The sequence below is a fragment of the Hoplias malabaricus genome, chromosome Y (assembly GCF_029633855.1).
Source record: "Hoplias malabaricus isolate fHopMal1 chromosome Y, fHopMal1.hap1, whole genome shotgun sequence".
Taxonomy (NCBI): Eukaryota; Metazoa; Chordata; class Actinopteri; order Characiformes; family Erythrinidae; genus Hoplias; species Hoplias malabaricus.
In genome coordinates, this window is record NC_089820.1 from 24,043,133 (window position 1) to 24,064,969 (window position 21,837).

Here is a 21,837-nt window from a genome sequence, read left to right on the forward strand (position 1 = left end):
GGCATTTTTCAAGAGCAAATAAGGACTGGAGCTCAACTTTCTGAGACAAACAGCAACTATTATTGACGAAATTCCATAAACTGTAGCCTACGATAAGTCGATAATGTAATTATTGTGACAGACCTAGTGCAGGTTAAGACTTCCGTTTTATTAACTCTGCATTCTATGGTTTCCACCTTATAACTTTATGAAATGTAAGTAAATCAGCTCAGTGATCTCGATTCAAAGCGATTAATCTTTTAGCTCCTGTGCAGTGCGTTTCTGTGTTTGTTCTTTTTTTCGTGTGAATGTGTGGGTGTCTGCAGAAACACAACGGTCTTTGCTACCTCAGGAATAATCGCGTTTCTGTTTTTTTACCCTGCCGGCCGCCGTACTGTGTCTACCCCGTCGACATGGCGTCGTCCTCAATGTCACTTTTGAGTCTGAGTCGAGTTTATTTTCGAAATTTAATACCGAAAACCCCGCGGACTCCTCTGAGGTAATGACTCACACTTTGCTTCGTCGTACCGTGCCGTCGGGTTTTGAATGCGCAGGAGATTTAACGGTCAAAATCGCTTCCAAACCGGAGGTGAAGTTGTTTTATTTACAGGAATTATTCCATTCCACCTTAAACGGAGCCTCGGTCTTTTCGCACAAATGACATTAAAAAATATAAAATGTAATTTTAAAGTCGGTTTTAGCAGTTTTCTGAGCCTCAGCTCTGTGTATAACTGTAAACCCATAAGTTAGCTCGGATTAAACAGACAAATATTGTAAATGTAAACGTGCAAATGCTGGTCGTTGTGCTCCATTCTCCAGTGTCGCTTTGATATAAAATCATTTATTTTCCACAGGGAGTCATTTCAAGTGTCCCATCTTGGTCATATTCTTACAGAAATTAATATACATCTAAATAACGATGTGTTTATTTGATGAACAAAGCTTCTCTGCCTGTTAGAGCGTTTGATAAGGGGTTTAAATAATTAAAACATACATTTACGTAAAGTATACACACAGTTTTTCAAATTAATACACTTCTCCCTCAGGTTTACTACTGTCCCTTCAATTTATTAATTCTTTTTGAAAAACTTTTCTTTCTAATACCCAAATTAGCCTCAATAAAGCATTATTCTAGGGGCAGTTAGCTAGGTAAAATAGTCAAGGGAACAGTTAGTAAATTTAAAGGCACCTATCGTTAATCTGTGGGAAATAATTAACATAAACATTCCCATAAGGAATATTTTAAGCTCTAAATACAGGATATATAGAAACGTTTTTTGTTTTTAGCCAGCATATGTCGTTCCTAAGTAGCAAAACTAAGATTGTGGCCCTAAATTATGAGGATAGAAACTATTGAGTGTTTAAAAGCTTTACAGAATATTAACTATAGTATTTTACAGTCCAAGAAAATCTTATCGAGACTCGTCTTCATTTTGCCAGCCACTCTTATTTGGATTGGTAGACTGAACCAAATGATAACAGGGTTCCCCTGGCAGCCACATGCGAGAAAGATCAGACTTTCAGTGGCGTTATCTTCTGTTCGTGACAAACTGTCAGCTGTAGGTATTTTGCAGAGAGAGTTGTTGCGTAGGTCTTGCTCCAAACGCTCTCTTGGTGACTGTGGGTCGGTGGGCCAACATAAAGTGCTGTCTGTTGCTAACATGCTGATGGGAGCATGCCAGGAAATCAGCAGACAGAACTAATGGATCTGCGTGCTCTCCTCTCTCTCCCCTTGATGTGCCCCATTCTCTAAGACAATGCATTGTGGTTGCTTTTTGTTTACTTAAGAGAGATTTTTTTTTGTTTGCTTGTCAGTCTAATTTTTTTCCCCCTCCAAACTTCCTGTCTTGCAGGTCAGTTAGCACGTCAGGATGTCTGGCACAGAAACAAGAGCAGGGCTCCCAGCTCATCACGGTGGATGAGAAGCTGGTAAGAGTGCCGTCAGTGTCCTTTGTTTGCTGTCACTCTTTGTCTTGATGAAAGGTTGATAAAGGGCAGCCCATTGATGGGCTGATACATGTTAAATGCTGTTTGGATCCAGTTTATTCAACGTGTATGAAATTCAGCTACTTCCACAATACAAAAACAAAACAAACAAAAAAAAATCTTTTATAGTGGTTTAATAAAAAGTTTCAAAGTTCAAAGTAGACAAAGTAAGACTTTAGTAGAAATGTTTACTGACGTATTCACTGTGAAGGGTTCTTTTCAAATTGCTAGCATGTCCATCATGGCACTTACAGGAGATGTAAATGATATAAATATGACGTTTCATGGTTTCCCACAGATCTTCCACAGGCTGTAACCTCAGAAAACAATTTTGTAGAATATGTAAGAGACACAGACCAAGTGTAGAAGTTTCTCCAGCAAGAGGCTTTGTTTAAAAAATACTGTTCATTTTGTTGGTAAAGAAATATCCTGAATGCTTTTATGATTTTTCTTTTCCTTACAAAATGCGTAGTGAAATCTGTGCAATAATCAGAGGGATTAACTATAATAATCTATTTGGTATTTAATGTGATAAAAAAATAGTGTTAAAATGCTTTAGACATAGAATTGTTAAAAAAAAATCATGGCACCTTAAAATTGAAATCGGATCAAACTGTGAGGTCACTGATCAGTGTTTCCTTATGGCAACAACCTCCGTGGTTTCATTTTTCATTTACCAGCAATATGCAAACAATATGATCTTTCTTGTGTGATCGATTGGACTAGACTTTTAGTTAAATAAAATGTACGTATTTAATTAAAACTGATTAAAATTGGATTAAAACACATTTCTAAAGTGCAGCGTACAGTTTGGTAATGTATCGCACACTAGATGTCTAGACATAGATCTCTGTGCATAGATAGCTACATTTATTTAATGTATTCGTGACAAAAATTTAGTTTAATTGCATCATTTAATGCGGTTAATATTTGTCAATTGTGTTTGGAAGAATACAGTTTGAAAGTGGGTTTCCTTATCATTGGTTTAAATGGAAAAAAAAAAACAAAATCTTAAAACTGGTTCAGGGTGTTTTGAGAAGCTGGGGACCCAGCTCAGACAAGCCCTGCCTAGTTCAGTAAAGGCTCTCACTTCAATTTTGGGGCCGCTCCAATGCAAAGCTGATCAAGGGCCCCCCAAAATGAATGGAATGAAAAGAAAAAGACAAGACTAGACAGACAGTAGCAGTTTCGTCTGGAAGGAAAAGGCTGTCCTTTTGGTGCTGGCCACAAAGCTTCCACTCCTGTTGAGCTGAGGAGATTTACTAATACAGTGAGTAATTTGGTGAAATAGCCAGTGACCATCAAAAGTTAGTTCTTCGCATTTTCTAAAATAGTGGAGCATGTTTTCTTTGGTGGTTTGCAATGCATTAGCATAAAAAAGACGTGTTTTGGAAGAAAAAAGGCAGATTTTCTCTGTATAAAAACAGACAAAAGCCCTGAACTGAGTATATACAAACCTCCACTCCTTTTATTCCCTTGTTCAAATGTCTATAGTCATCAGCTCTCAAAGTTCTCATGATTTTAAAACACCTTTGAGCAAAAAAAAAAAAAATATGTGCCAAAATATAAAAATGTGTTTAAACTGTTTAAATTATTGAAGCATTTCTGAAACAAAGCCCACTCTGTTTCCCCCAAAAAAGACTTATTTGTTGTGATGCAATGCATTTAATTTGTTCTTTATTTGTTAAATATTGTAAACAATTGTTGAACCAAGTGATGTTGGTTAATTATGGGCCTAAATCCAATTGTTTGTTTCAGTTGAAACATTTAATGAACCTCGATAAATTGAGTGAAAAATCCACTCTAAAGCATGACTCCTAAACTCCTGAAAATAGTTAGACTTTGATATGAAAAGCACAATTTACTGAGCTTACTTAAAGTTGTTGCTATTTGGCATCATTTTATTTGATGGGTTAAAAAACTAGCAGTACCTTCATATGTTTGTATTTGAAGATGTTTACATGCATTAAGAGGTAAAAACTTTCTGATGATGTACAGCAGGTGGGGAGTTTTATTTTTATTTAATTTTATTTGTGTCATGCCTTACCTAGGGTGACCAGATCTGAGATGGTGAAAAAAGGAGATGAGCTCTCGCCCCTCGCTGCCGTTGTATTCCTAGCTGAACCTATGTGTGCTTTTAGGTCCTTTACATCTTTATTTCCTTCACAAAACATGGGAATTTCTTTTTTAATTCATCCGAGAACTTACATTTACGTTTCGGCATAGCTGCTCGAGATGAGGGTGGGTACATGAGCTTTGCCTGACGTAAACAAGGACTACTGACGTGCAGACTGACCAATTAAATGTTTACAGAGAAGGTTATCGACCAATAACGGTAGCTCTACAGTCAGACCGTCCAATCAGAAGATTTTAGGCTACTTCACCACGCCCCCTTCTCACTCAAGTGAACCAATAGGAGTAGGGGAGGGCGGGACTAGTTTGTGAAGGAAGCTTCTCGAAGTTCTACGTAAGCTCTAGAAAAACAAAATCCCCGACGTTTGTGAAATTCCGGCGGACACTTTTTTAAGTCTAAAAAAGAGGACATGTCCGGGTAAAAGAGGACGTCTGGTCACCTTACCTTACCGCATCACCCGAACATTAAGTGTCTTCAATAATCATTACGCACACACAATGATTTAAAGGATATTACACAAGCAAAATGTCACTTTTAATGGTAATGATTTTTTGAAATATGAGGTTCCATTGTTATGTTTTTCTGTTTGGGTTCAGGAATACAATGTTAATGCTTTTTTTTTTACAATATAAACTTGATTAAACTTTATCCAAGTCCTCTTTGTTTTCGAGAAACAACATTAGAATTTGTTTGATCTTCAAGAGTTTATAAACCGCAGTGACACATGGGACCTTTGACGTGTTGCTCAATTTCGACTGAGATTCCAATCACCTGGCTTTAATTTCTTTGAAAAGGAAGCCAGTGACATTGCTGTTAAATTTCAATATTCCTGTCTGATTAAGATATGAAAATGGAATTTCATAAATAAGGAACAAAACATCCCAAGGTAAAGGCCATGTGTTCATGTGAAAGTGCTTGCATATGTAGCCTGTTGTGAGCAGTCAAATGTGTGGCGTATATTAAATGATGGCAATTAAAGACGTGCGTGATTGTGCCTGAGTGCTGGCACTCTCTCCCTCTGGTGCCTGCCCTGGCTTGCTTTTGTTAGTAATTACTGTTTGATTAAGCATGCTGAGCTGCGAGAAAGCCTGCATGGCTGGCCACTGATACACTGCTTTACACGAAAAGCTTGGGCCCATGCACAGGTCACTTATAAGGACGGACTCACATCGGCCATTTCTCACAGTTTTTTTTTTTATCTTTAACATTTGAATATCTCTGTAGTACATAGATGCCTATCATTTTGAAATATGTGTTCCTAATATAGTTCAACCTTCCAAACTTTGCATTATCGGTGCATGATTCACTTAAGATCTTGAAGTGACGTTGTGTTATCTAAGTATTGTGGTATGTCAGCCATGCATAAAATTCAACACCAGCCACAGCTGAGCAGTATAGTGTTATTCATTGTTTGTTGTGATATGGGCATTTGCATTACGGAAACCACACAAGGCTGATGAGAAATTTGAATCTAAAATCATAGTCTGCAAAGTATTCACACATATGTAGCACACAGCCAGCTATTTTTAATATTTTTTGTGTCAGAAGTGTCCTGGCAGCAGAAAATGTTCATTGTGCTTTAGGCATGGGGGGACAACTGTGCAGCGAGTGCAAGAAATATTCCGGGACATTAGCGGCTCTGTTCACACATTCAATGACTTGGACTTTATGCCAAGCTTTTATTAGTGCGCTAGTGGAATAAAGTCTGCATACAAATGTCGTGGGTGTTTGTGGGTAAATTTTTCTGCATTACCATGCATGTGTGAAATGGGTTGTTGTGAAACTGTTGAAAGTAATGGTATTACGGTGTAGTAGTGGTGGAAAAGGCCAACTGTTTAAGGAGCAATCTGTAATATTCACACCAAGCGTTTAAAATCGGAACTATAATAAAGTTCCCAAATAGTGGGGAGAGATGTCTGCCTCCTCCCCCCCTCCCCAGAAGTGAAGTTAAAACAGGTTGCCAGATTGAGGAAAACTGAACGAAAAAGCAAGAGACGAGTGTAAAAACTGGGGAAGTAATAGCTAAGAAGAGTTTGCCATAACCAACACATTTACACAGAAAAGTTTTCATGGTTTCACTACAACGTCTGCCTTCAAAAGCCTTTACTGTCCCAATCCACCTTCAATTTTTCCACTTCGTCTGTTTAAATCGCACAGACCAAGTGTACTATTCAACCAATTATTCACAATTTTTGTATTCAAGCATTTAATTGCACCTTAAATGGGTCAAGTTATATGCTTTGTTCTCCAGCTTCTTATTGAATACTCACATCCACCTTAAACAGCTATGTGAAGCTAAAGCTAGCGCTAGGTTTTTAAACATAAACTCGTTTTGAAACACTTCTTATTTCCCATTTTATCTATTTCAAACATACGACCCGGTGAACGTCACTAAATCATCTGTCTACTAGAGAAATGCTTATATTTGCTATGTACTACCAAGCTTGATTTCTCCGTTCCACCTTAAATAGTTGAATATGCGAGGCTTTTCAAACACAATTCTTACTCTTTAATTTGTTTAAAACACACACACCACAAAGAAATACACATGAATCTGCATTAATTTCTTTAAAAGAAACAAAGAGTGGTATTTACATTTTTGAATCATGTTGTTATTCGCCTTCTTCGTATAAAATATAGCTACAAAATTTTACCTTTTTCAAATGTCCCTATGCCTCACTTTCTATATATAAAACACTCAACCTATGTTGTTTACTCCTTTTAATCTATTCATAGGCTTCTGTACTTCTGTGTTTTTTCAGAAATGATTTCCTGTTACAAGTTCAGGAGAAAATTAGCCAGCTCTGGCTCTGTTCTGTGGTGTTGCTGCTTGTAAACTGCCTCAAATTTTAAAACACAAGGCCATTATTTCCTCTCATTTTACTCCGTCTCAACTCAAGGAGGTTTTTAGAAGGGCTATAGGGCTTTTGGGGTCTGGTAAAATATAACATTAACTCTGTCCACTTGGTCATTTCATGGCTGTTTGTAAACCTGGCCAGTTTCACAGTGGACAGTAAAATGATTGGACAGAGGGAGGGATGACAGACAGGACCTCGGGCGGTGGGATCTATTAGCTGCGCTCCAGACTTGGCACTTCTCAAAGAGAATATACTGCTTTAGCAATGCTGTGTTTTAGCTTTGACTGTTTCCTTCTTGTGTGATCTATGATCACACACCCTGGACATTTTATGATTAATTACAGTGAATATCCTACAGATTGCTCCTTTAACACAAAAATTACTGGTTATAAATTTTGTTAATTCAGATGAGAATATCCTAATCAGGGCGGCACGGTGGCGCAGCAGGTTAGTGTTGCATTCACACAGCTCCAGGGACCTTGTGGGTTCGATTCCTGTTCCGGGTGACTGTCTGTGAGGAGTGTTGTGTGTTCTCCCTGTGTCTGCGTGGGTTTCCTCCGGGTGACTGTCTGTGAGGAGTGTGGTGTGTTCTCCCTGTGTCTGCGTGGGTTTCCTCCGGGTGACTGTCTGTGAGGAGTGTGGTGTGTTCTCCCTGTGTCAGCGTGGGTTTCCTCCGGGTGACTGTCTGTGAGGAGTGTGGTGTGTTCTCACTGTGTCTGCGTGGGTTTCCTCCGGGTGACTGTCTGTGAGGAGTGTGGTGTGTTCTCCCTGTGTCTGCGTGGGTTTCCTCCGGGTGACTGTCTGTGGGGAGTGTGGTGTGTTTTCCGTGTGTCTGCGTGGGTTTCCTCCGGGTGATTGTCTGTGAGGAGTGTGGTGTGTTCTCCCTGTGTCTGCGTGGGTTTCCTCCGGGTGACTGTATGTGAGGAGTGTGGTGTGTTCTCCCTGTTTCAGCGTGGGTTTCCTCCCACAGTCCAAAAACACACGTTGTTAGGTGGATTTACGACTCAAAAGTGTCCGTAGGTGTGAGTGTGTGTGTGTTGCCCTGTGAAGGACAATAAATTCTCTCTTATCTCTTATTCCAAAAAGATATATTGATGATATATATATTCATGATAATGCTCACAACTAGAAAAAAACTCATTCTCACCTGAAACACTTTTTTTCTTCAGCTTGTTAAAATGAAATGCATATTCTTATTGAGAGAGAATGGGAAGAGAAGGTGTTGGAAGTGTAGAAGTGGAACCAAGGCTGTGTTTATTGGAGAGCAGACAGTGGAATAAGTTTGTGCCAGCTATCTGATTGGCATGCTGTGATTGTCCAGTCTGTTTGTCTCATTAATTACTCAATTCCCTTTTGGTGGCACACAGTCTGTTTTTGCCAGTCCCCCAGACAAAGTGTATTTATTAATTCATTCACTGTAGTTTTCAATGGTAGCAGCCACTAATTTGGCTCTCTCTGGACGTGCAGATCTCGGCGGTTTAGTAGCCTGTGGACTATCCGTGTTAAAGGCAGTGTTAGATGTTTAGTACTACATTTTATCCCTGGGTATTAAGCAATGATTATGAGATGTGTGCACCAGTTGAGCCTTGTCACCCCACATGGGGGAAAATGAGAACGCGGACAAGAAAGAAAACCAGATGCCTGCACTGTAGAATATAACACAATTGTTGCTTTCAATCTTTGTGTTTTAGCATATTATGTGGTGGCATTTTTGCTGTAGGCTGGTGACGTCCTGATGCAGTTCAGTAGAGGCCTCGATGGTTCGTGATAGGGATATTATGGGTCACTTGGTTGATGTGTGAGAGCTCTAACAGACGTAAATTGTTCTGAGATTTCTATGGATTCTCTGATCCTGAGAGAAGTGGGAGAGGAGATCCAGGCTCTGAGCCGGACTGCGCTGACCTGTCCTCCCCCTACTCCCTGCTCTCCCTACAACACATCTCAAGTGTCTGTTATGTCTAGTTGAACCTAAAACCAGGTGCTTGTGCAAAAAAAATTCAAGGCTGGACAACTAGGTCAAAAGATACGGCTCTTTGAAGAGGACCTGTCAAGAGGCTTTGTGTATTAGCTGCTAAATGGTATTTCATTTACTTAGCACTCAAGGGAAAGTAGTCTTTAAGGCACCCTTCAGTGGTGTTGTATTTGTGTGGCCCAGGAGCAGAACTTTGGCTTCAGCTCTCCTGCAGTGTTAACTCATTTACTCCACTGTATGCGGAGATGGGCCCACTCTTATGTCTCCACTTTGTAGACTGGACTTGGACTTGTGTGTGAAGCTAATAGGAAGTACACAGAGTCAATGTGATTGATTGTTATTGTGTGATAGTTTAGAAAGTCCGTCTTTAGTCACGTAGCCTTCTAGATTAGACATGTCTCTTGCATCATACATGTCATTATTTCCAGTGAATGGCCCCAAGTTTGAAAGGGTGCATTTACGTTGTTAGAAAAGCTCAGAGAACATTTTGTTTGTTTGCTGCTAATGCAGCAGTGACAGAGGAGTAGAGAATTAGGGAAAATAATAGCAAACACATTTAAAACTACTAACTAGGAGAACGTCTTTCTGTTTTTGATTTATTTTTATGGTTGTTCATTTATAGGAAAATCACTTTGTATATTTTAAGTCCGAGTAACTTAACTGTAATTAGGTACAGAGTAAGAAAGGAGAACGTTCCTAGCTGACCTTTAAAGACGCAATGATGTTGATGGAGATGTTTGGGGTTTTTTCATTGCTGAATGCAGTTGGTTTTACGTGGAACTGCATTTACATGGACATCATGATAACCGAACAGGACGCCATAAATACCGTAGCTTTAGTAAAGCCACTGGTTTGACACTGGATCTGTATCGGGTTGATATCAGCAGACATTGTGGACTTGGGTACGGTTGTGAGATCTTTCTAGTCCAAACTTAGTCTGAAGATGGCTCAAAATAGTGTGCAGTGCCACAATGCTTAAAGCAAAGTAGGTCGCAAATTTAAAGAAGGACAGTGATTCAGTAACTTAAGCATGGTTTTATAAGCATTGCCAGAGCTGCATGTGTTTGTAAATAACCATCTCTCAGTTCTGTGCTCTAAAGATTGCAAATTCTTTATTTAATCGTTATTAGGAAGTGTGCATGGTTTCCGTTTTGGCTAAAGTGAATGAAATTCAAGGCGACACGGTGGCACAGCAGGTTAGTGTTGCAGTCACACAGCTCAGGGACCTGGAGGTTGTGGGTTCGAGTCCTGCTCTGGGTGACTGTCTATGAGGAGTTTGGTGTGTTCTCTCTGTGTCTGTGTGGGTTTCCTCTGGGTGCTCTGGTTTCCTCCCACAGTCCAAAAACACATGTTGGTAGGTGGATTGGCGACTCAAAAGTGTCCGTAGGTGTAAATGTGTGTCTGTGTTGCCCTGTGAAGGACTGGCGCCCCCTCCAGGGTGTATTCCTGCCAAGATGGAGAGAGAGCAGAGCACAGCAGCTTTATCTTTAGAAACAGAACTGATGATGAAGAGAACAGAAAATAATTAGATGGTGCAAGTTATGGATTGTCCTTTCTTGGCAACTTTATTATATTTCTATTGTTATGACTTTGGTAGCTAATAACTTTGAACTTTATAAAACGAGTTAGCCATTAGAGTGAACACCACACTCCTACAGTAGTAGCTGGCAAAATTATCTGGATCCTTTGGCTGCTTTAAGATGTTTTTGTTAGCTTGAAAGGCAATCTTATTACTAGTACGCGAATCCCTGAGATGTGCAGTGTATTTATTTAGTACGCACCAGTCGTACGAGTCAGATCATCAGTAGATCTGAGATTTGAGAGAGTTAGGAGTGAGTACATCACATTTTGGACTTAAGCGGTTTATCACCTAGATGCTAAATGTTAACATCCCACTGAGGGACAGTAAAACACTGGATGGAAAACAAAACATTTAATACTCAGAGTGTATCCACTTCACAGTAAATAAGTAACAGATCAGTACTTAGCTGCTGTCAGATGTTTGAGAATCTGTATTGGAACAGGAGTCGTCGTCTTGTGCCAACACTACTGCAGATATGAGGAATAACTAGGCACACACACACAAACATATCTAGGTTATGGGTCCTTAAAACACAAGTACATGGACCAAAAGCCTTCAAAGATATAACACTTTATTTATCCAGAAGGATACTGTAGTATTGTATATAGTTACAATTACATTCCTCTGAGGATCTTGTGTATCCTATTCGCTCTCAAATCTTGACATGAAATCATTTTTATGTAAGTAAATGCTCACAGCAGAATAAACCCTCCCCTCACATTTGAGTGCATTCAGGAAGTCTGCATCTTTTAAGGTGGAATGGTATGTTTGAGTTGGGCGACTAGCTTGTTCATGGTTATAGATTTTATTCACTGTTTGAATTACCACAAAAAACTCATTTGTAACTCGAGCTGTTTAGTTTTGTAGCATTTTGGGTCTATGTTTACTTTCAAGCAGTTAGCGCTTTCCTGAATCTAGAGTCAGCTCCACCTTAATTAATGTACCTGTAACAGCAGAACAATGTCAATATTACCTACTTATGGAGCAGGAACAGAGCAACATCCTCATCACTTTTCATGTGTTTCAACGTTCGGAGGTCTCTCCACTATCCAAACGCCTCCAGATGCCGTTTCGAGAGAACACCCAAGCCAGTCTGGCCCGAGACACTTTATTTGCTTGTGTACAGGCAGTGGACCTTTTCTTGCATTGCAGACAGACCACAGGACTAGCAAATGGCGAGAAGTCATTCTCTGAATTTTATTTAAAGGAGGAAAAAAAAAGTGTAAATGAATGTCACTTTTAAGGGCCCGTAAATATTTGCATGAATTTCCAATTCTAAGTTGGCGATCACTGGTTGTTGGTATAATAACAGAGAGTGAGATCACTGTCTGTCTGCATGTACACTAAACATAGTTTAACATTGTGAACTGACTTTGTAATCGTTAAGCTTTAATAAGAACAGCTTTCTCTGTTTCTCATCACTGAAAACTGAGTGACATTTTAATGACATTTTCTAAATATCAACACGTACATATGGATATGAATGCGTTTTTTTTTTCCCTCAAACAGTGCAGATGGCTCGTGAGTAACACTTGAAAAGCACCACTGCTGTGCCAAGCTTTTTTGCCTACAAACAAACAAACAGGTGGGACATGGCTAATAGGATGCGGAAATGCCTCTTCCCACTCACACACGTTCTCTCCGGCCCTCTCCACCCGCCCCGCCCTGATCCCTCGCTGAAATGTGAGAATAGAGTTGACCCTCAGCACCAGCTGCACCCTCCTTTCACTCACACAAGTATTACATGTTGTTTGTTTCTATTAGTGACCTCGTATTTCCAATCTGTAATTAGCCCAGTCTTCACACTTCAAAGATGACCAAACGGGATGTGTGTTGCACAACAGAAAATACACACACAACCCTGCTGTCAAGGTTAAAGCAAAAGGTTGGTGAAGAATCACAATCACATCACGTTGTTCTCACCTCAAATGTGCCCTTCAGCCAGGATGTGTTTCGTTCATGAAGTTGTGCGTTCATTTGACGTGTGGAAACTGAAGAGCAGCGCTAAAATGTAGCTAAAATCTTTTGGAAACCATCTGGTAAAGCACCATCTGGTTAATTATCTACAACATTTAGAGTTAGCATATTGTAAAATGTAGTTGAATCGGTCACATTTACCTTAGGTTAGATTGCACTACATAGCATCTACATAGCATCTGGAGTGGACCCTCAAATAGTGTTACCTGAAATATGCTGCATAGCTAAAAACAGTCCTAGCAGCTATTTTGATACTTGAAATTTGTCTACAGTTGTTCGGTTATTTTGAGCAAGTCTCAGAGCCCACACTTTATTTAATTTCCAATTAAAATTCCATTACCCACCCAAACGGTCCCCATCGGGTCAACAGAGTTTAACCCAAGCTCCAATCTGGCTACACATCTAAAAAAAAAGAAATAAAACACACAGGTATTTGTTTCCTCCTTTACACTGGGAGAACACAGCTCAGCGCCGTGGATCTCTCTTTGAAGCATTTACTGAGAAAATGGACTCAAACTAAGCCCTCTTCAGGCTGAACAATAAGATTGTGTTTTTCTCAAAACAGTGGAGTGAGAAGCAGAAAAAGAACCCAACAGCTTGAGACCGAAATTTGAAGGCGTAGTTCTGCAGATCACTTTGAAAAACTTGGGAAAGAATGGCAGCTGTAAAGGTTGATTTTATAGTGGTAAAATATGTATTATGCATATGACAAAGCCTTAAACATTATATATATTTTTCCCCACCCTTAAATGAGCCCTCCAACCGAGAGATATTTGAACTGCGCGCTTGATACACCGACTGCAGCGTGTGTGACCTAGCACTCAACATGTCTAGAGAGAGGTCAAGTCTCAGGTAATAACATCCTGATAGCAAGGGTGTTGAAAGCCTCGCTATTCAACTGAGCACATGAGCGCGTACACGGACTGTTAACTGGTTTAAGCTCAGCGCAGCCCTCCAAGAAGTGTTTGCAGTTTGTGGAAGCCTCCAGCTGAAGATGTGCAAGCCCCCCCCCCCCCCCCCCCTGCATTAATAACGGGAAATTGTCCTCCTTAAGTACTGACACGGGCCAAAGAGCTCACGTAATTGTCGGGGATTATTTGTACAATCTGACAGAGAATAAAACAAATGTTAAATATCCACACGCTGGAGCTCATCACTTACACACCATCCTCGGTGCGTATGATGACACTCGGTCGTTTATTCGCAGCCCCTTCATAAGTTACTCACAGGGAAGGTTGAATGTCCAAGTCTGGTGTTAATTACCCCTTTGGTGAATTGGTGAAGTCTCTGTATTTTAACCCTCGGACACTGGATTAGGTTCAAGGTGAATTTAAACTGAGGCTTACGCTGTAAAGGCTTTCGTGTGAGAGTGCCGGAGAGGTGAATTATTTATCTGAATTCCATGTCCTGGAGTGAAGCACTGGATCTGATTAAATTACATATGGACTCCAGGCCTGTGGAAATCCATGAAAAGGGTTCCACCTGTATCTGATGGGAAGGACTTTCTGTCTACTTTCTCCTGTGTTATGGTCAGCTTTTCAGCTCTAGCTCAGAACTGAACATCAGTTTGCCACCTTTGTGCTATTTTACAAGTTGCCCATACCACCCTCCTGTCTCTTAATATTCCTGGGCCCCGCGATTGCCATCAAACAGCCATGCAATCGCACCTTTGTCTGTGTGTGGCTCTTACAAAGGGACTTGGCCCAAAGGCAGCTGAATAAACTGTACTACTCTAACGTAAAGAGCAAAGGAGACGATAACCTGAGGACCAGCGCTGACTGAAGGAGTTCCTGAGGAGGGAGGGGAGGGTTAAAATAACAATGCCTTTCCAATTTTCTGAAGCGAGAGATCGCTTGGAGACAGTGAGTTGGTTTATTGAAGTGAAGGACAGAACTGCCTGGAAATAAGCTGGAAACATTTAAAGGAACACTAGGTAAGGTTAGATGTTTTGTTTTTGCTTCTGGGCTCCTCCTGCAGTTGCAGGGTTTAATTCAATTTTACAACACTGCCCTGAAATGTGTTCTCCCTGTGTCTGCGTGGGTTGCCTCTGGGTGCTCCGGTTTCCTCCCACAGTCCAAAAACACACATTGGTAGGTGGATTGGCGACTCAAAAGTGTCCGTAGGTGTGAGTGTGTGAGTGAATGTGTGTGTCTGTGTTGCCCTGTGAAGGACTGGCACCCCCTCCAGGGTGTATTCCCGCCTTGCGCCCAATGATTCCAGCTAGGCTCTGGACCCCCAGCGACCCTGAACTGGATAAGCGGTTACAGATAATGGATGAATGAATGAATGAATGAACACTGCCCTGAAATTGAGAAAGGGGTGGTGGATTCATACCCTCCTCCAGAGGTTACATGATGCAGTTACTTTAGTGCTGAACCCAGAGTAGTAAAGACAGAGGCTCCATTCTCCCTGTTACATGTCAGTGTAGCATCACAATGATTTTGAAGCTGTAATTTTAACTACTTAGAGTTGCTTTAATATGAAGTTACACCTCAGGTCCTAATTTAACTTTAGAATTAAGCTGTCTACACTTTGCCTGAAATGCAGCTTTTCTGTTTTGGACGCTTGGTTTGAGTGTTTCTATGAAATCTCTGGAAGGTTTTCCACTCTTCCGAAGTTCAGTTAAAGAAGTTGGTTGTTCATCATTCTAACCACCTCATGTTTGTTTGATTTTCAGTGCTCCACGTTCTTTCAGACCGACCAATAGTGGTGAGGTATCTTCTCACAGTGGCTTTTCCAACCTGAAGCTTAATGTTCTCCTAACTTCTGCAGATGAAAGTGGTCATCACAGTTGTTAAGAGTCCAGTTTTCTAACTTTGAATCCTTTTTTGAACAGAAGGTTTGGAAACTAAGCATGAGATTTCTGTTAAATTTGGTGGCCTCCTCCTCCTCGTCAAACCAGAATTCACATTGGTTGCATGCAGAGGCAGACAGACAGATCAGGGCTTATGTTGGATTTTGGCATTAAATTTTCCACCTTGTGCTTGGTCATAGTTTATATTTCGGAGATCTCCCAGTCATCACTACCTTTGCTCTTTGTGTGCAGGTGTGTTTGTATGCTGGATTCTCTCAGGTTTACACTGGTTTGGCGGAGCTGCCAGCCAGCCTGAGCTCCTCGGCTCTTTCTTGAGCGTCTCGGCCCTCAGTCTGTCGCCCTGAAAAGATCCCATGCTCTTTATTCATTAAGGAGCCAAAGGTGTCAGAAATATAGACACGCTTTCACGTGACGAAGACTTTGCCAGCTTTTCCTCCCCCGCTCTTAAGCCTGGCAATCTGTCTGCATACCAGGGAGGTAGGCCCCTGTGAATAGTGTCAAACTTCATAGTTCTCATTTTGCTTCCTGTACATGGAAGGAGAAACGTGCAGCGTTTCCCTTTGTGGTTCCTCTTTGCCCTTCGTTTTTTTTTTCCTCTCCTTCCCTTCCCAAGAAGCACCATATTTAAGCCACCGTCGCCCGCTTTGTGCCTGGGCCATTGTGCTCTCGCCTGTTGTGCAGATCACCCTCCTAGTTTTTGTTGCCTTAATGTATGCAGGCATAAAAGTCTAGACTACCTTTTTCATTGCAGGGACAATGAGGAGGCGCTTTTTCTGTTTTAGCTCATTTAGACCCTTTCAAACACATTCATATTCGACTGAACACAAACTTTAAAGTTTTTATTTCCAGTTTGTGCAGCTCTTTCCAGCAGCAGTTTATGTAACTTACCAATGCTTACCATAGTCTGGATTGTTAATCCCGCGTAGATAACGTTTAATCCCTGCGTTTGTGTCTGCAAGACTTACTACTTTGGTTGGCGGATCTTTAAATGCTGCTGCCCCCAAACTTTGGATTTGTCTCCCATCCTTTCTTCGCAACTCTACGTCCCTGTTATCCTTCAAATCTTTGCTTAAAGCTTTCCTCTTTTCTTCTTTGGATTCACCTTAACACCCCCCCCCCCTTTTTTTTTTTTTTTTTGTTTATTTATTTATTTGTGTTTTTAAAAATGGGTGCGGGGGAGGCTATGTAAAGCATCCTTGGGTCTGGGAAAGGCAATATATATAATTTGAACTTATTATTAGGGTTCAAGCACACCTTGGGTTTTCTTATTATTCTTTTTCTCTTGTAAAAGTCATTGTGCGGAAGAGACCGTAGGTCGTACAGACGCCCTACTTGGAAGGTAGCTGTAGTTTGTGTGCATCTTGGAGGACAACAAAAATTACACTGATTGGCCTAATGGTGGCGCTATAGTGAAGCGAAACATGTTTAGGTCAATGTGTCCTACACTGTGAGGCGTGGAGACAAAATCATTTTTCCCCTGATTCCTTGGGTCTTGACAAATCAAAAATTGAGTTAGTCCAAATTTAACTCCGCCCAGTTTAATTTTGCGCTAATTTACATAATTTCCAAAACTTACTTTTGGGAACTAGTCTAATGATTTTTGTCCAATTCTCTTGTTGTTGTTATTATGATTTATTATTACTGTTGTCTGCACCTCACTCAGCATTTACTAGGAATGGCATGGCAACCCCTCAGGGTCTAGAGTCGTTTTTGTTGTTGAGCAAAGAAGCCGTCTACAAACATGCCTTCTAGGAAATGAAGGCTTTGTATTGTGAATTCAGAACATATTTTCTGTTATCACTCGAGTGAATTTGGCTTGGCCTTTTTATCCGTTAATATATTTGTTTACAATTAGTGTCCGGGGCTGACACAAGCATCCTCAAAAATCCATTTGGAGCTGTATGTTTTCCTTATGTGCATTAATTTAGAGACAAATAGGGCCATCTCTGAAACTCTCATTTAACACACAGTTATATTGAAAGACGCAGGCGTGTTTAGAAAACAATAATAGATGGTTTCATTGATTTATTTTTTCCCGTAAGGAAGTACGTTCATTAGCTGGAATATAAAACATGACAAAAATATACCAGACGACCAACGCACAAATAAACCACGGCGATTCTCTTGCTTACCATTTGACATAAATTCAGCTTGGTTACCTTTTCACCAGGTTCCCAGAATTGTTCATAATCCTGTCCCCTGTCGTATGAATTGGCCATAGGCTACTGTATGGTCAACTATTATTCAGTCTGCCCAAATGTTATGCAAGCACTCTCTGCACACCAATTTGTTCGGGTGTCTTTGTTCAGGGTTCATGCTAAAGCGCCCCTTTTCCAAAGAATCAACTGGCAGATGACAGACAATGATAAAAATTTGATTCTTTGAAGTTGTAATGGCCATTGAAATGTGTGAAGGAGAGCTGAAAGGAGCGCTGCTTGTGAGGCTCTGAACCTTGGGTGGTTACTGGCTGCGTGCTGGGAGGTTTGTGTGTGTGTCGTCGCCGACTTCCCAATGCTCGTCGCCTAATTCCTTGAAGAATTGGGGCAGTCTTTCAGCAGTTGCTCAGGACCATGGTCAGTTAACACCTGCTTTTGGAGCAGATCTTACTTTTCAAACTATTTCTATTTCAAAGTGGGAATAGAACACATCGCGTGGTTTGGTAAATGAAATAAAATAATTAAAACGAATCTTTGTTGATTACTCAACGGTTATGAAACAGTTAATTTCTCCTAAATCTTTGTCTTACAGATGTATTTATTTATTTATTTAATTTCTGACTCTAAGGAACTATTTAAGAATAGGTTAAAAGTGCTTAATGCTCCCTTACTTTAAATATTATTTTTTGTTGTTTTTTCTAAGGTCTAATTATGACATCACTTTATTGATCCTGAGGGAAATTTGAGGAAAAATAAACATGTATCGCTCTATAACTCGCCCAAGTCTTTATGTAAGATCTGTTTGGATTTCAAGGTTTGCTTCTTTACCAGTCGGTCTCAAAACAGAAATACGTCTTTGGTTGATTTACTACATTTGGGGAGTACAAAATAATATTAAAAATAAATATGATTTCATAGTGAACCATTTTTTTAAGGGTTAAAATTATCAATAGCCTTAAAAATGAGGATAATGTACAAAATAAAGCTTGTTTGCTGTGTGCATCCCTTTTTTTTTTACATTTTTACTTGTAGAAGAGAAAAACATTAATGGTAATTTGCATATTATAACAAGTATAATCTTGTATTCAGCATGCTTGGTTGGTTTCAGAATCACTTAGCCTGCCCTCAATAGCCTTTTTCCCACCACTTCAGTCTTCACCTAATGTAGGAATTGGAAGTGTTTTCTCTCTGCCTTCACACCTGAAAGCGCAGGTTTCTGGCCTGTGACCGAAGCCCTGTAGTGAAAAAAGAAAAATCACAATGGACTGTCTCGGAGCATTTTGCGTGTGTGAGAAATTAGCTTGTCTAGACAGAGTGCGCGTCTGCATTCAAAAGGAAATATTTGGGCTTTTATGCCCTTTAGGTGTAAGTGTGTGAGGCCTGCCAAGCTCTTTAATGCTGCTGCTTTTTTTCCCTCCCACTTGGATGCTTACCACGAGCTCGCATTTGCATTTTACAAAGCAAAGGCTATTGGATCTTTTCCCAAACCTTTTTTCATCAGCCAGAAAGAGCCCGAGCAAATTATTACTGTTTTAAAAAAAGAGGCTCTTAGCCATACAATACAGACCTAAAATAGCCGTTCTTTTGTTTCCCCTCAGGACATCACGGCCTTAACGGGGGTTCCGGAGGAGCACATCAAGACCCGTAAGGTGCGCATATTCGTCCCCACTCGTACGGCCATGCAGTCCGGCGTGCAGAACACCAAGAAGTGGAAGATGGACTTTGACACTCGCGAGCGCTGGGAGAACCCTCTAATGGGCTGGGCCTCGACGTAAGCGAGAGAGCAAAGACGTTAACACTGTGTTGAGTGAGATGTTGCTGTACATGTTCATTAATTCCAGAAACACTACTTTGTTTACTTGCTTAATTACTAACGTCTCATCACTGATTTTAAATTTCTAGTAACTTCTGCGGAAAACAGCTTTCTTTTATGTTTAACTTTAGATTTGACATTTCTGCTCATTTTAATGTACAACCTAAAACATGGGCTGTGAAAACGGTCTGGCCTTTTATACGTATTGTTTTCTTTAATCAGTATGTTACCAGTAGCAAGTAGGTGTAGATTTTGCGAAGACGCAAAGTTGCGAAGTTTTATTTAAAGTTTATATCATTCATTCATTCATTATCCGTAAGCGCTTATCCAGTTCAGGGTCACGGTGGGTCCAGAGCCTACCTGGAATCATTGGGCGCAAGGCAGGAATACACCCTGGAGGGGGCGCCAGTCCTTCACAGGGCAACACACACATTCACTCACACACTCACACCTACGGACACTTGGGAGTCGCCAATCCACCTACCAATGTGTTTTTGGACCGTGGAAGTAAACCGGAGCACCCGGAGGAAACCCACGCAGACACAGGGAGAACACACCACACTCCTCACAAACAGTCACCTGGAGCGGGAATCGAACTGTGACTGTGAGGGTCTATTCATATAGAGTCTGATTATTTTTGGATGAACAAAAACAGATTACTAAAGTCGTGGAACCATCACACAAAGTCTGATGTATAAGTCAGTCCGTGAATAAGCCTTTACTCCTCTGCTTTGAAGTCCAATCATTTTATGTAGATTGTAAATAATGTAAATTAGAATGTGTCCGCCCCCCCACCCCCGACATCCTCAGGCTGTTAAATGAAATGGATAGTTGTCTGAATTTACTGATGATGATTCCCACTCAAACATCCTCAGTGCTCAATGTGAAAAAGAAAAGTGACAATGTTTTCGAATGTTGAAGACCTGGGTGTGCGATAGTTTGTTGCAATGTCACCCCAAAAAGATTTGTACATGTTATTTGCCCTGTTTAACTCTAACCTTATTGTGATGTGTTTTCTTCAGAGCCGATCCACTGTCCAACATGGTCCTTACGTTCAGCTCCAAGGAGGATGCCGTTGCCTTTGCGGAGAAGAATGGTAAGCTGTTGAAACATGAAAGACGTAATCATAACTGAAGTTTTTCTGCAACGCTGAACTGTCAAATTCTTGCTGGAGTTGGACTTCAGAACTGTCCCCGAAGGGAGGTCGTGCTGAAGGAATTAGACGTGTTGTTTGTTACTTAAAGGTTTGCTTTTGTTTTTGCTCCAACTGTTCGTGGCAATCGTTTACTTTTCACATCAACGCCAACGGGCCGCTCCCAAATCAATTCCGGAAAATACGCTTGGCCACTCATCCACGGTCCTGTTTGTTTGTGCAGGTTGGAGCTACGATATAACAGAGAGGAGAACGTCGAAGCCAAGAGTCAAGTCATATGGAGCAAACTTTTCCTGGGACAAAAGAACTAGAAGATCTGCCAAGTAGAGCATCAATCACTGGTCACTGTTACTGTTCTCTGTAACAGCCTTGTACAAGTTCTTATTCTGTATCTATATCTAATAAAGCATCTAATCCTTAATCATTATCACCTGAGTCTTCTCAGTCTGTTTCCTAACTAGGGTTTAAACAGTGATTCATTCGATAATGGGAATGAAGCAACCGTTTAATGGAACCAATTAGCCACACTTTAAAGCCCCAGGGAATCGATTTTGAAATGTTGTGTTTTATTTGGTATTTTTCTAAATGACCAGTACTGCTCACGTCTCGATGTAGAATGGGCAGTCCTAAAAGTGGGTAATGCTTATGTCACTGTTACCCTGACCAATCACAAGGCTACCATAGCCACACCTCCTCTCTGAGTCGAAGAGCCTGGTGAGCCAAAATTTAGGAGCCATTAGTAAACGAGCTAGCTATCCAGCTATTCACCAAGCTATGGGGAAGGAGTGAGAGACGCAAACAGAACGAACCTGAACGGATTAGGTCTGAGTACAGCAGAGATAGCAACAACACTCGGTCGACGTGTTTAACGGCGAATCAGCGGAGATATCATCTGCACTTGGCCGGGGCGCAGAGCAGTGCAGCAGCGGTGAAGGCAGACCGACTCAGTCAGCAGGACAGCGGAAATAGCTGCCACACTAGACCGGCATATACAGCAAACTAGCAGTGGGCATAAAAGCCCCAGACTCATAAAAGACAAAAGACGTCCGTAGGTTCGCACATGAACGGCTGTATAATGCCAATTCTACAAAAAAAAAAAAAAAAAAAAAAAAACATCGACTGCTCTGTCTTGAGGCTGTGTTGCTATAGTAACATAAACAGCATTCTGTTCTCTAGTGATAGAGAGCTATCAGTCATTATTATTGGGCCACGCCCACACCATTCTCATAGAGCTCTGAGGAGCATATATTGGTCATTTTTAAGAAGAGATTTATCATATTTGTGTTTTTTATTTAAACTTTGCTGAACGTTTCTAAACTAGATTCATTCTCAACAGTAATGCATGGTGGTGCAAAATCTGTGGACACCTGCTCATCCAGTGGGGTGGCTGTCCGTGGGCAGTTTGTTCTCAT

General features: G+C 40.8%; 1 protein-coding gene across 1 annotated transcript; it reads left to right on the forward strand.

Annotated features, from left to right (window-relative positions):
- The first annotated feature begins 265 nt into the window (after positions 1-265).
- LOC136679443 (NADH dehydrogenase [ubiquinone] iron-sulfur protein 4, mitochondrial-like) lies at positions 266-20,839 on the forward strand. The gene is made up of 5 exons (XM_066657958.1): positions 266-478; positions 1,833-1,908; positions 19,058-19,230; positions 20,295-20,368; positions 20,649-20,839. The coding sequence occupies exons 1-5, from the start codon at positions 288-290 to the stop codon at positions 20,750-20,752; spliced, it is 618 nt and encodes a 205-aa protein (XP_066514055.1). The 5' UTR covers positions 266-287; the 3' UTR covers positions 20,753-20,839.
- Positions 20,840-21,837: the final 998 nt, after the last annotated feature.